General features: G+C 42.4%; 1 protein-coding gene across 2 annotated transcripts in view; it reads left to right on the top strand.

Annotated features, from left to right (window-relative positions):
• Positions 1-7,407, top strand: part of LOC134344818 (lysophosphatidic acid receptor 6-like) — a 54,601-nt gene extending 47,194 nt beyond the window's left edge. For both annotated transcript variants that reach the window (XR_010017530.1, XM_063044925.1), the window contains one exon: positions 5,373-7,407. Coding sequence is in view for 1 of the 2 variants with exons in the window: in XM_063044925.1 (XP_062900995.1) it covers positions 5,373-5,422 (50 nt within the window). In the remaining variant the exon portion in view is untranslated. The remainder of the gene's footprint in view (positions 1-5,372) is intronic.
• The last annotated feature ends 7,846 nt before the right edge of the window (positions 7,408-15,253 follow it).

The raw sequence follows: 15,253 nt of genomic DNA, 5'->3' as shown, positions 1-15,253 counted from the left end.
ACGTGTATGGATCAAACGATTTTCCGCTCTGCGCGTACTCAAAATAATGGACCTTAATGATGAAAGTGGACTGAAAATGACTCAAAATATCTTTCCAGTGATTTCTAATCTGTATTTCTGTGTTTTATTGGGGATTTCTTGTTTCCAAAGAGCTATCTAAAGGGGGCATTAAAGCGTCGGTGCATCCGGGGTCCACTCAGTATGTTTAGTACAGCTTATCTCAGTAAAAATGTTTTCAGCTATTTTGCAGAAAAATATGATCGAAATATCACTTCAATGCTGATTCCTTCGCAGCATATTGGTTTGGAGCTGACACCAGGATGTAAACTGCCAAATGACACGGAAACGCCAAATATTTAATTTTCATTTTAGTATAACATTGTTCTCTAATTTACATAGCACTTAGAACATAGAAACCTACAGCACATAACAGGTCCTTCGGCCCACAATATTGTGCCGACCATGTAACCTACTCTGGAAACTGCCTAGAGTTTCCCTACCCTCTATTTTTCTAAGCTATATGTACCTATCTAAAAGTTTCTTAAAAGACCCTATTGTATCCGCCTTAACCACCGTTGCCGGCAGTGCATTCCACGCACCCACCACTCTCTGTGTGAAAAAATTACCCCTGACATCTCCTTTGTAACTACTTCCAAGCACCTTAAAACTATGCCCCCTGTGTTAGCCATTTCAGCCCTGGGAAAAAGCCTCTGACTATTCACACGATCAATGCCTCTCATCATCTTATACACCTGCATCAAGTCACGTCTTGACTTGATAGTGTGAGGTGGTACACTTTGGAAGGACAAACTCCAAGGCAGAGTACGAAGTAAATGACAGGATACTTGGTAGTGTGGAGGAGCAGACGGATCTGGGGGTACATGAACACAGATCCCTGAAAGTTGCCTCACAGGTGGATAGGCTAGTTAAGAAAGTTTATGGGGTGTTATCTTTCATAAGTTGAGGGATAGAGATTAAGAGTCGTGATGTAATGATGCAGCTCTATAAAACTCTGGTTAGGCCACACTTAGAGTACTGTGTCCAGTTCTGGTCGCCTCACTATAGGAAGGATGTGGAAGCACTGGAAAGGGTACAGAGGAGATTTACCAGGATGCTGCCTGGTTTAGAGAGTATGCATTATGATCAGAGATTAAGGGAGCTAGGACTTTACTCTTCGGAGAGAAGGAGGATGAGAGGAGATATGATAGAGGTGTACAAGGTAATAAGAGGAATAGATAGAGTGGATAGCCAGCGCCTCTTCCCCAGGGCACCACTGCTCAATACAAGAGGACATGGCTTTAAGGTAAGGGGTGGGAAGTTCAAGGGGGATATTAGAGGAAGGTTTTTTACTCAGAGAGTAGTTGGTGCCTTGAATGCTCTGCCTGAGTCAGTGGTGGAGGCAAATACACTAGTGAAGTAAGAGACTTCTATTCAGGTATATGGAGGAATTTAAGGTGGGGGCTTATATGGGAGGCAGGGTTTGAGGGTCGACACAACATTGTGGGCCGAAGGGCCTGTACTGTGCTGTACTATTCTATATCTATATCTCTCATCCTCTGTCGCTCCAAGGAGAAAGGGCCAAGTTCACCCAGCCTATTTTTATAAGGCAGACTCTCCAATCCAGGCAACATCCTTATAAATTTCCTCTGCACTCTTTCTATAGTATCAACATCCTTCCTACAGTGAGGTGACCAGAACTGAACAGAGTACTTCAAGTGAGTCTAACCAACGTCTTATATAACTGAAACATTACCTCACAGCTCTTGAAGCCAACCCCATGGTTGATGAATGCTTACACACCATATGCCTTCTTAATAGCACTATCAATCTGTTCAGCAGATTTGAGTATCCTATCAACATGGACCCCAAGACCTCTCTGATCCTCCACACTTCCAAGAGTCTTACCATGAATATTATATTCTGCCTTCAAATTTGGACCTTCCAAAATGAACAACTTCACACTTAGCTGAGTTGAACTCAGTATGCCACTTCTCAGCCCAGTTCTGCATCCTATCAATGTCCCACAGTAATCTCTGACAGCCCTCCAGACTATCCACAATACCCCCATCTTTTGTGTCATCAGCAAACTTACTAAGCCACCCTTCTATTTCTTCATCCAGGTCATTTATAAAAATCACAAAGAGAAAGGATCCCAGCAGAACACCACTGGCCACCAAGCTCTAGGCAGAATTCTAACCATCTACAACCACCTTTTGTGGGCAAGCCAGTTTTGGATGCCGTATCCTTGGATCCCGTGTCTCCTTACTTTCTGAATAAGCCTTGCACGGAGAACCTTATCAAATGCCTTACTGAAATCTATATACACTACCTTCATCACTGTGTTTTGTTACATCCTCAAAGAATTCAATCAGGCTCATAAGGCATGACGTGCCCTAGACAAAGCCATGCTGACTATCCCTACTCAGATTATGTCTCTCCAAATGTTCATAAGATTCCTTAGTGCCCTACCATTTACTCTATATATCCTACCCCTATTTTATTTCCCAAAATACATCACTTATTGCCATTCAGGATTAAATTCCAACTGCAGTGTTCTGCTCCACGTTCTATCTGATCAACATCCTTTGTATCCTTAGACAACCTTTCGTATTCTCCAGGTTTCTACTAATTGTCACGTTATTTGCAAACTTACTAATGATAATTCCTGAATTTGCATTCAAGTCATTAATATACTATGTATCAAAAATAACAAAGGTCCCAGTGCAGATTTCAGTGGTACACTATTGGTTCCAGACTTCCAATCAGAAAATCATCCTTTCTCTTCTGCCTTTTATCACCAAACCAATTTTGAAGAGTGGAGAGAAATTTGCAGTTTTCCAGTCCTCTGAAACCATGCCAGAATCTAGTGATTCTTGAACGATCATTACTAATGCCTCTACAATCTCTTCACCTACCTCTTTTAGGACCCTGGGTTGTAGTCCTTCTAGTCCAGATGACGAATCTAACTTTAGACTTTTCAGTTTCCCAAGGACCTTCTCTACAGTAATAGCAACTATATCCATTTCGTTAACCTGACACTTCCAAACTTCAGGAAAACTGCTGTTGTCTTGCTGATGTAAAATACTTATTCAGGTGAATCTGCCATTTCCTTGATGCCCATTACTATCTCTCCAGTGTCATCTTCCAATGGTCTGATATCTACTCGCACCTCTCTTTCACTCTTTATATATCTGAAGAAACATTTGATATCCTCTTTGATATGATTGGCTGGCTTACCTTCATATATCACCTTTTTGTACCCTATGGCTTTTTTATTTTATTTATTTTTTACTTTATTGAGATACAGCACAGAATAGCTCCTGCTGGCACTTCAAGACATGCCACCCAGAAATCCCCTGATTTAATCATAGCTTAATCAACAGATATTTTACAATGACCAATTAACCTACCAACTGGTTTGTTTTTGGACTGTGGAAGGAAACTGGAGCACCTGGAGGAAACTCGCATGGTCATGGGGAGAACGTCTAAACTCCTTGCTGGCAATGGCAGGAATTGAACCCAGGTTGCCTATACAATAAAGCGTTCTGCTAACCACTACACTTCCATACCACTTGTTGCCTTCTGTTGGTTTTTAAAAGCTTCCCAGTTCCCTAATCTCCCATTAATTTTTGCCCTGTTGTATAACCTTTCTTTTGCTTTTTGTTGGCTTTGAATTCCTTTGTGAGACCCAGTTGTATCATCCTGCATTTAGAGTACTTCTTCTTTGGGATGTATCTATCCTGTGCCTTATGAATTGCTCAGAGAAACTCCAGCCATTGTTGCTCTGCCATCATCCCTCCCAGTGTGCCCTTCCAATCAATTTTGGCTAGCTCCTCTCTCATGTATCCATAATTCCTTTTGCTCCACTGTAATACTGATACATCTGATTTTAGCTTCTCCCTCTCAAATTACAGGGTGAATTACTTCAGTAACTCGTAAGGGTTCTTTACCTTAAGCTCACTGGTCAAATCTAGTTCATTACACAACACCCAATCCAGAATAGCTGATCCCCTGGTAGGCTCAACCTCAACCTATAAAAACTGTCTCATAGGCATTCTCCAAATTCTCTCTCTTGGAATCCAAAATCAGCACGAACCTGATTTTCCCAATCTACCAGCATATTGAAATTCCCCATGACTATTGTAACATTGCTCTTATGACATGCATTTTCTAGCTCCCATTGTAATTTGTAGCCTACATCCTGGGTGGTGTACAGAGGTCTGTGTATAACTCCCTTCAGGTCTTTTTACCCTTGCAGTTCCTTAACTCTACCCACAACAATTCTACATCTTCCAATCTTATGTCGCCTCTTTCTGAGGATTTAATTTCACTTTTTCCCAACAGAGCTATGCCATCACTCTGCTTACCTACCACTCATTCCGCTGATTGCAATTTTGCCTTATCATCTGCATGCCCTTCCTGCTAGTCTCACTACATACTGCCTCTGTTTGTATACCAACTGTCCCATCCTCAACCCTATCATTCAGTTTCCTATTCCCCTGCCAAACAATTCTAGCAAACCTTCCCACAAGGATATTGGCCCCCTTCAGGTTCAGATCTAACCTAGCCCTTTTCTACTGGTTGTTCCTTTCCCAGAAGAGCTCGCAATAATCCAGAACTCTGAAACCTTGCCCCCTGCACACACATCAGCCACACATTCATCTGCCAAATCAACCTATTCTTGCCCTCTCTCACGTGGCAAGGGAGCAATCCAAAGATTACTACCCTGGAAGCTGTGCTCTTCAACTTTCTACCTAGCTCCCTAGATTCTCCCTTCAGGATCTCCTCCCCTTTCATTGGTGCCAATATGAACCAAGACTTCTGGCTGTTCATCACCTGTCTTATACCTCCTGTCCTTCTTAAATAAAGGGATAGGATTAGCCATCCTCCTGTCTTCTGGTATCTTTAGCCATCCTCCAATCTTTCAGTGCCAAATACATCGTATCTGAACTCATTCATATAATAAATTTTCAAAGGATTAAATCTTCATATTCCAAGGATGAAATTGATACAAGTATATTATTCTAGATGTATATTTAATGTTCTTTCCAAAAAAAACATCTGTAAGGAATTTCAAAGTTGTGCAGTGATATGTTCCATGAAAATACTTAGCTCATATTTTTTTTAGTCTACTGTATTGTGCACTTAGAAAATGATAAAGAATTTCTTCCAATCTTAAGTAAAATTTAAACCCATTTCTTCCAATTGTTAAAATATTGTGTAATGGATGCTCACATCCTTGTACAGTGGGCTTTGTGCTCATGTTTGCTAAGCTCGCTTTCTAAATATAGCAGCTGCCACTTGTAAGATCAAACATTTGTAAGTGAACTTCCAACTAATGTTGCTTTTATTTTATTTTTATTTTTATTTAGAGACACAACACAGAACAAGACCTCCTGGTCCAGCAACCCATGCCAGCTAGCAACTCTCCAATGTAACTCCTAATCTAATCACAGGACAACTTACAATGACCAATTAACCTACATCTTTGGACTTTGAGAGGAAACCAACACACTCAATGAAAGGCAACCCGGACACACTGGAAGAACGTACAACTTTCTTAGAGAGGACACCAAACTTGAACTCCAAGCTCTGATGACCTGTGCTGTAATAGCATTGCACTGACTGTTTCGCTACCACGATGCCCTATTTCACTCTGGTCGTAAATGGGAGTTAATCTTCAGTTTGTAAAATGTAAATGGCAAGCAGTAATCAGTATGAAGTTTTTAAACAGCTTTGCAAAACAAGCTCCATTTATAGCTCAGACTTACTTGCTCATACCACAAGGCTCAAGAGATGCATTATAAGACAATGGGTTATTTACTTCAGCTTGCTTCAAAATATGCAAGCTGACTAAGTTGCTTAGTTCAAGAAAACTTGCAGACCAGATGGATAATACTATTTAGCATATTAAATAACTGATCTATTATTGTTGTGAACTTAAGGAAATTAGCTTCATTGCATTTATTATGGATAGCTGAGAAATATGTTCCAAAATGCTTTTAGATTTTGCAAACAGGGTATCTGAGGAAATATCATATGTGTGAAGCCACTTAAATGGAGAGAAAGGGTATAAATGTAGAGACAATTCAGGTTTATTAGGAATGGGGTTAGGAACGTCAAGAAACATGGAAGAAACACAAGGTGAACTAGAGACTATTCCCCTGTCTTCCATTGCTGTGATGCATGGTTTGTTTGTCCACATCACTGTTATGCCTTGGTTTATAGGAATTCAACCGGTGTTTTGGAAATCCTGTGTCCTTTTTTTTTAGAAATGCTTTGTGTTTTAGAAATGCTTTTTGTTTTGGAACTGGTTTGTAATTTGGAACTGTGTAAGTTAATCTACTGTTAGTTTTAAATGTTTTTAAGACAGTGGTTTAGATTTAAAAGTGTTTCACTGAAAATAAATGAACCATGTTTTAAACTACTTTTTTAGCTGGAAATACCTTCTCCTTGATAGGGAGAGGGGGCCCTGCTCGAACAGTGGATTTTGCCAGCTAACCTCGCCATGGAGAATATACAGAGAATCATAGTAGTCTTTGAAAATAGGGTAGTTACAGTATAACATTCTATGTTCAAATAAATCTATTATCAAATACATATATGTCACCATATACAACCCTGACATTCATATTCTTGTGGGAGTACTCAATAAATCCATTATAGAATAATAATCAAAGTAGAATCAGTGAAAGACCAATTTGGGCATTCAACCAATGTGCGAGAGAGAACAAACTGCAAATTAAAAAAAAGAAATAATAAAAATAATAAGTAAATAAGCAATAAATAGCGAGACCATGAGATGAAGAGTCCTTGTAAGTGAGTCCATAGGTTGTGGGAACATTTCATGATGGGGCAAGTGAAGTTGAGTGAGGTTTCAGTGATGGGGCAAGTGAAGTTGAGTGAGGTTTCAGTGATGGGGCAAGTGAAGTTGAGTGAGGTTATCCCCTTTGGTTCAAGAGCCTAATAGGTTGAGGATCATGAACCTTGTGGTGTGTCCTGAGGTTCCTGTAACCTTTTCCTGATGGCAGCAATGAGAAGGGTGACCAGGGTGCTGGGAATCCCTGATTATGGATGCTGTTTTCCTGTGACAACACATTCGTGTCGATGTGCTCAATGGTGGGGAGGGTTTTATCTGTGATGCATGGGGAAGTATCCGAGAACTTCTGTACGATTTTCCATTCTAGGACACTGGTGTTTTCATACCAGGCCATGATGCAGCCAGTCAATATACTCTCCACCATCCATCTGTATAAGATTGTCAAAGTTTTAGAAGTCATAAACACAAAATACTCTGCAGATGCTGGGGTCAAAGCAACACTCACAACACGCTGGAGGAACTCAGCAGGTCGGGCAGCATCTGTGGAAAAGATCGGTCGACGTTTTGGGCCAGAACCCTTCGTCAGGACTGTAGGGGGAAGGGGCAGAGGCCCTATAAAGAAGATGGGGGGAGGGTGGGAAGGAGAAGGCTGGTAGGTTCCTGGTAAAGAACCAGTAAGGGGAAAGATAAAGAGGTGGGGGAAGGGAGGCAGGGAGGTGATAGGCAGGAAAGGTGAAGAAAGAATAGGGGAAAACACATTGGGTAGTAGAAGGAGGCAGAACCAAGAGGGAGGTGATAGGCAGCTGGGGGAGGGGGCAGAGTGACATAGAGATAGGGGAAGGGAGGGGGAGGGAATTACCGGAAGTTGGAGAATTCTATGTTCATACCAAGGGGCTGGAGACTACCTAGACGGTATATGAAGTGTTGCTCCTTCAACCTGAGTTTAGCCTCATCATGGCAGTAGAGGAGGCCATGTATGGACATATCTGAATGGGAGTGGGAAGCAGAGTTGAAGTGGGTGGCTGCTGGGAAACCCTGTCTGGTTTGGCGGACGGAGTGGAGTGCTCGACAAAGTCATACATTTAGTCTAATATATACTGCCTTTAGTTTATGTATAATCTCCCTTTAGTGAGAGTACTTATGGTTATTTAGGACTTAAGATTTTCAGTTGAGATTAGAACTTCACGGTCAACAAACCTCAAACCCTCTTATCCAAAATTCCAAAACCCAAAAACCTCCAAAAGTTGAATTTTTTTTTACGCTGATGTGACGGTTACAGATGAAAAAAAGTTCCACAAGATGCCAGAAAGGTTCTCTAGGCATCACTGAGCATTCTGAGAAGTGCCCCCACATACGTAATGAACAGATGTCAATGAAAAATAATAAAACACTGTATAATGCAAAAAACTGAAGATCTAGATTGTGCATTGAAAGAATGCATTCGTCAACAGTGGAGTGAACATATGCCACTTAACAGTATGCTGATCATGAAACAAGTAAAGATTTATCAATTAGGAACTGAAAATTGAACAAAATTATGGACATTCAGCAGGCTAGTTGCAAAAATTTAAGAAAAGTCGGCATTAAATTTTTAAAGGTTTAAAAATTTTAAAGATTAAGCATCTGCTGATCAGAAAGAAGCAGGGAAATTCATTAGTAAGTTTGCAAAGATCATTACTGATGAAAACGTAACACAGGAAGTCTACAATACTGATTGCTTTTCTACCTTACACAAAACCTTAAAAAAAGTAAAATACAAATGTAGTGTACTGTACTGTAACCTTTTAGTAAAAACACAGCATTGTTGTTGGAGAATGAAAGCCTGCTGTTGTTTGTTGTTGTCCAACAGTCGATTCAGTTATTAATCAGATGCTGCTCTGCTGGCTTTGTACACATTATATTTTCATTATATTAATGGTTTGTAATAATTTTAATGTTAAGTACATATATGTGTGATAAACAGTGCTAAGACAAAGACTCCTAACTGGTAGATCATAAATTCAGAGTTGGAAATAAGACTAGTAAGACCATATGATATAGGAGCAGAATTAGGCCATTTGGCCCATCAAGTCTGCACCGCTATTTTGTCATGGCTGATCCTTTTTCCCTCTCAACCCCAAACTCTTGCCTTCTCCCCATATTCTTTCATGCCCAGACTAATTAAGAATATATTAATCTCTGCCTTAGTGACTTGGCCTCCACAGCTGCCCATGGCAATGAATTCCACAGATTCACCTCTGTCTGGCTAAACAAATTCTACCTGATCTCCATTCTAGATGAATGCCCTTTTGAGGCTGGGTCCTCTGGTTTTAGACTCCCCACCATAGGATACACCCCCCGCCCCACATCAATTCTATCGAGGCATTTCAACATTTAATAGGTTTCAATTAGGTCACCCCTCATTCTTCTGAATTATATTGAATACAGTCCCAGTGCCATCAGATGCTCTTCATATCACAAGCCATTCAATCCTGGAATCCTTTCCATTGAATCCTCTCCATTGTCTGCACATCCCTCCTTAGATAAGAGAGCCCAAAACAGCTTACAGTATTCCAAGTGAGGCCTCACCAGTGCTTTATAAAGCATCAACATTACATCATTGCTTTTGTATTTGCATTTGCCTTCTTCACCACAGACATAACCTGCAAATAAACCTTTAAGGAATACTGCACAAGGACTTCTAAGTGTATTTGTACCTCAGATTTTTGAATTTTCTCACTATTTAGAATTTAGTCTACCCTTTTACTTCTATCAAAATGCATTTACTGAAAATACACTTACTGAAACTGTATTCCTCTGGCCAATTCTTTGACCATTCTCCTAATCTGTCTAACTCCTTCTGTAGACTCTCTACCTCCTCAAAACTACCTGCCCCTCCACATATCTTTGCATCGTTCACAAACTTGGCCACAAAGCCATCTACTCCATCATCCAAAAGTCATTGACATAACGTAAAAAGAAGCAGTCTCAACACAAATCCCTGTGGAACAGCACTAGTCACCAGCAGCCAACTCCCTTTATACCCACTCTTTGCCCCCTCCCATTCAGCCAAAGCATTATCCATACTAGTATATTTTCCAAACTAGCATGGGCCCGTAACTTGTGTGGCACCTTGTCAAAGGCCTTCTGAAAATCCAAATACACAACATCCACTGATTCTCCTTTATCTATCCTGCTTGTTATTTCCTCAATGCATTCCGACAGATTTGTCAGGCAAGATTTTCCCTTGAGGAAACCATGCTGACTACAACCTATTTTATCATGTGCCCCTAAGTACCCCAAAACCACATCCTTACCAATTGACTCTAACATTTCCCAAACACTAAGATCAGACTAACTGGCTTATAATTTCCTTTCTTCTACCTCTCTTCCTTCTTGAAGATTGGAGTGACATTTTCAATTTTACATTCTTCCAGATCCATGCCAGGATCAATAGATTCTTGAAAGCTCATTACTAATCCCACCACAAACTCTTCACCTTCATCTTTCAGAACCCTGCAGCGTACACCATCTGATCCAGGTGACTTATCTACCTTCAGACCTTACAGTTTCCCATGAACTTCTCCCTGGTAAAGGCAACTTCACACACATCTGCCCCTGACACTCTCACACATCCGGCACTGCTAGTATTCTTCCACAGTGAAGACTGATGCAAAATAATTATTCAGTTCATCCACCATTTCCTTGCCCGCCATTACTACCTCTCCAGCATAATTTTCCAGGAGTCTGATATCTACTCTTGCATCTCTTTTACACTTCATATATCTGAAGAAACTTTTAGTATCTTCTTTAATATTAATGGCTAGCTTACCTTCATCTTCAATCTTTTTGCTCCTTATGGCTTTTTTAGTGCATTTTATTCTTGATTTTATTGAGGTACAGAGTTTAATAAGCCTTGTTGACCGTTCGAGCCTAGCAATCCCCTAATTTAATCCTAGCCTGATCATGGGACGATTTACAATGACTAATTAACCTACCTACAAGTATGTTTTTGGACTGTGGGTGGAAACTTATGCAGTCCTGTGGAGAACATACGAATTCCTTACAGGTAGCTCAGGAATTGAAACTACGTTGACTGTACTGTAAAATGCTGAGCTAACCATTATGCTGCCATGCTGCTTGCTGCCTTCTATTGGTTTTTAAAAACTTGCCATTTTTCTAACATCCCACTAAGTTTTGCTCTTTTACATGCTGGTTATTTCATCAGCTTCTTCCCTCTTGGAATACATTTTCCTTTTTGGGATGAATATATCCTGTGTCTTCCGAATTGCTCCCAGAAATTCCAGCCATTGCTGCTCTGTTCTTTTACAATCAATTCTGGCCAACTCCTCTCTCATGTCTCTGTAATTCCCTTTACTCCAATATAATACTGATACTTCTGACTTTAGCTTCTCCTTCTCAAATTTCAAGGTGAATTCTATAATATTACATTCACTTTTCCCTAAGAGAAAGTTAGCTCTTAAGCTCGTTATTCAATTTGGAGGGGTGGGGGAAAGTCAAGATGGCGCTAAACGATGACTCTTTTGCTTGCATCTTTGGAAGCAACTCTATTTCTATCTTTGATATCTCTTTTTTCCCCTTTCAATGTTCTTTTGAAGACCCTGACCTGGAGCTACGCTCTGACTTTGGTTCTTTGCGGGAATACGACTCACTCTCAGGGCCAACATTCATTCAAGGACCTGGATTTTCGTGGCTCTGGAGACACGCTGATTCTAGGGCAATGCCCCTGACTGAGGCATCGTAGAAGAACACAGAATGCTGGGAGCAGTGGATTAGTTTCCAGGGGTTGTGTGTCCAGAGAGCTGCACCTTTCTGGGGCCGACTCTCTGGGCACAGAGCTTGGAAAAAGCGACACAATAGACTTTTAACATCACAAATCAGCAAGTTGTTTGTTATGTTTCCCTTCTCACTGTGAACCGGGGACACCTTTTTTACCTTATTAGGGAGATGGAGAGCCTGTGGTAAATCAAATTACCGGGTGAACGTGTAGTTTTTGGGTTATGCAAGTCTGTGTCTTCATTGACGTTTTGCTGGATGCTTAAGTGTTTGGTGGAGGACGCTGATGCTTTTTTGCTGGTAGAGTTGGGGGAGGGGGTCAGTGCTTTGCTGCTGCTTGTGCGTGGGAGGGAGGAGCTGGGGGGGCTTTGGGGTTCTAAAATTTAACTGTCATTTATCCTTTGGGGCACTCGTCTGTTTTCGTGGAAGTTTGCAAAGAAAAAGAATTTTTTGTTGAAGTGTCCTGACGAAGGGTTCCGTCCCGAAACATTGACTGATCGTTTCCACGGATGCTGCCCGACCTGCTGAGTTCCTCCAGCATGTTGTGAGTGTCACTTTGACCCCAGCATCTGCAGAGTATTTTGTGAAAAAGAATTTCATAATGTATATTCTATACATTTCTCTGACATTAAATGTACCTTTTGGTTATTTAAAAAGGGAGCTTCGAGAGCATTTGTCCATTGTACGTGGCCTATCAGCTGCATCAACAGAGCTCTACCAAATAAATAAAAGTACAGAAGGGATAAGCAGAGAGGCCATTATTGGGAGTAGGCCAGTGGCAAGAGTAGAATCAACAGGCTTTGGCTCGGAAGAAGCGTTGGTTCTGTGTAAAGCTTCTGTTAAGGTTTTCTTTTTGTTTTTGTTCCCATTTCTTACTGTACCAATTAAATGCTGTGGTGTGTTCTTCGTGCCTGATGTTAGAGAACTGGGAGACCCAGAGTCTCCCGGGGAACTACATCTGCGTGAAGTGCATCCGGCTGCAGCTCCTTGAAGACCGTGTTAGGGATCTGGAGCAATAACTGGATGACCTTTGTTACGTACCCCGTAACTGGGTTGCCAAACCAGCAGAAATGGATCACTCAGTTGGAGTCTGGATTACTAGAACTAAGAAAGTTTTATTAAAGAAACAAGCAACACAGTAGTCGAAAGGATAATAAATGCAACAGTTCAGCAATGATAAACACACATGTGCACAGAATTAAGATAACACCATCAATCAAGCTCTATCGTTGTCTAGGGGTAAATGACCAAATTTAAAGTGACTCAAAGTTCAGTCCAGTTAGTAGTTCAGTTCGCAGTAATCGTTGCCCTGGCGATGGACAACGTTGGGGGGGGGGGGAAGAGAGAGATAGAACGGGAACAACTGATCATTCAGAACGGCTTCACTCACAGACCGGCGAGATGGCTCACAAGCAGCTTTTGGGCGGGTCCTTGGTGATATCACCTGAGGTCACCGACTGTGACCCCTCCTCCAGATGCAGTCGATCCTCTGCAGTGAACCCGGCACCCAGGCAAGGGCGGACACACACCAGGTTCCCGCTGATCGTACCTTTCCACCCTGGTCGTTGTCTGATACTTCTCACCCACTCGTGAGAGGCGCACCGCTTCCAGGGTCTCGTTACCTCGCGTGGCGTGTGTGTCTGTCTTAGCGAACCTGTCCCTTTTTATCCCCCTGCTGGGGTATCGCCTGTCCATCACTTCAAACAGTTCAGGGTTCAAAGGGGGAGCCGCTCCAGACAGCTCTCTCTCTCCCACGTCCCTTCATTACACATCTCCAGACGCTGCTCCATTGTTCCTTATCTCTCCTTCCCCTGAGGGCAGGTGGCAGACCAACTGCTGATGCCACTGATGCTAGCCCAGGCCAGCAAACATCTTAATTTTATGTGTATTCTCGTCACACTTCCCCCCTTTTTAGGATTTTTACCGGGAGGTAAAAATTACAAACATGAATACATTATTTGATACATACACAAATATACATCTTTATCAGCTATTTGGCTAACACAGCGAGTTTGAAGCTGTCAACACCTTGACAGACAGTCATCACATTTTCTGTTCCTTTTACACGTGTTATTAATAATCCCTTAGACCAGGCTCCAACTCAGCAAACTTCATAATGGCCAAAAACACTGATGAATTGCGACCAATGTAACCTCTCATTTGGTTTTGTCCCGGACCACAATAACAAGGGTCGTCCCATTCCGACTCAATTTTCTCTCGCAAGGGCTTAGTAGGAGGGGGACGGGGTATTGACCGCAGAGTTATTGCAAAACTTCCTGCAGTACCCTACCATCTCCAAGAGCCTTCTGAGGGCCCTCTTGTCTGTCGGGGTTGGGAGGTCAGCGATAGCCTGCACTGTAGCTTGCATCGCTGCCAGCTGCCCCTGTGTCACCACAATTCCCAGGTAAGTGACCCTCGTGTGGCCGAATTCATTTTTTTCAAGGTTCACTATCAAACTGGCTTCAGACAGCCGTATTAAATTGCCAATACACACCTCTGTGTTCATCAACCCTTTAGTCACTGAATTACTCAAAAAATATGGGTGTTGTTTACTAGGCCGCCCTATTGTAACAGACATCACCCAACGTCCCAGTTCTTTGCATTTCCTCGGGACAATCAAACCCACGGGCGCGAGTCGTTTAATTACTTCTGCTAAAGATTCGCTTTGTTCGGGGATTAAGGGAGAGACCTTATCAGTAGACCTGGCCAAAACAATAGCCTTCTCCCATCTGACCGATCCCATCCTAATCTTTTCAAAATGGCTTTTTTCCTCTTATCAGGGGGCCCCTAGCTTCATTGATTTCCACGCTAACACCGACTAGGTTTGTTAGCATATCAAAAGCCGGTGACCGTCTCAGTTCGCGTCGGTCATGATCAATAACATTTTTCCCCCTGGGCAGCCGGTAAATCTCTTTCATGATTCCACCAACTGTTTCCTCCAGCACCGCAAAATGTCCACCGGGGGGTACCTCGTGGGCCATGTTAAAAACCTCATCCCCATAACTCTTTTGCACCACCCCCCCACTCCTCATCTGCGGGTACTGTACTTGATTTCCCTTTCTTCCTTAGCACTTCCTCCTCCGCACAATAGCTTGTCAAGGCTGTGTCAGAGAGAGCGGTCTCTGCCAAAACCATCAGCCCCTCGTCTCGCTCCTGCGTCTGCACAAATTCTTTCCTGGCTACTGCTACGTCTGTCCCAGCTCCCTCACTACCTCTTATCTCACTACACCCTGTCTCATACAAGGTTGGCAGAAATGTTTCAGCCAAATTCACCATCGGGGGCCCGCGATGAACTTGTGAGTCCATGGGCCGGGCCTCAATGCTGGCAGGCTGACCCGTCAATCTCACGAATGGGAACACAATTCCTCCGGCGATGTCATTACCGAGCAAGACTTCCACGTCTTTCATCGGTAATTCGGACCTCACCCCGATCGTGACTAGTCCAGAGACCAGGTTGCTCTGTAAGTGTATCTGGTGCACAGGGACTGACTCTGTCCCTTCCCCAACATCTTTGACCTCTACCTCCCCAGTCTGGGTCTCTGAGCTAAACTCTAATACACTCTTCAGTATTAGTGACTGACACGCTCCCGTGTCTCTCCAGATCCGCACTGGAACTGGTTTTAACCCCTCCTTCACTGACACCAGTCCGGCCGAGAT

This window comes from Mobula hypostoma, chromosome 4 (assembly GCF_963921235.1).
Source record: "Mobula hypostoma chromosome 4, sMobHyp1.1, whole genome shotgun sequence".
NCBI lineage: Eukaryota > Metazoa > Chordata > Chondrichthyes > Myliobatiformes > Myliobatidae > Mobula > Mobula hypostoma.
Note: the sequence above shows the minus strand (reverse complement) of the source record. Positions and strands in the feature narration are given on the sequence as shown.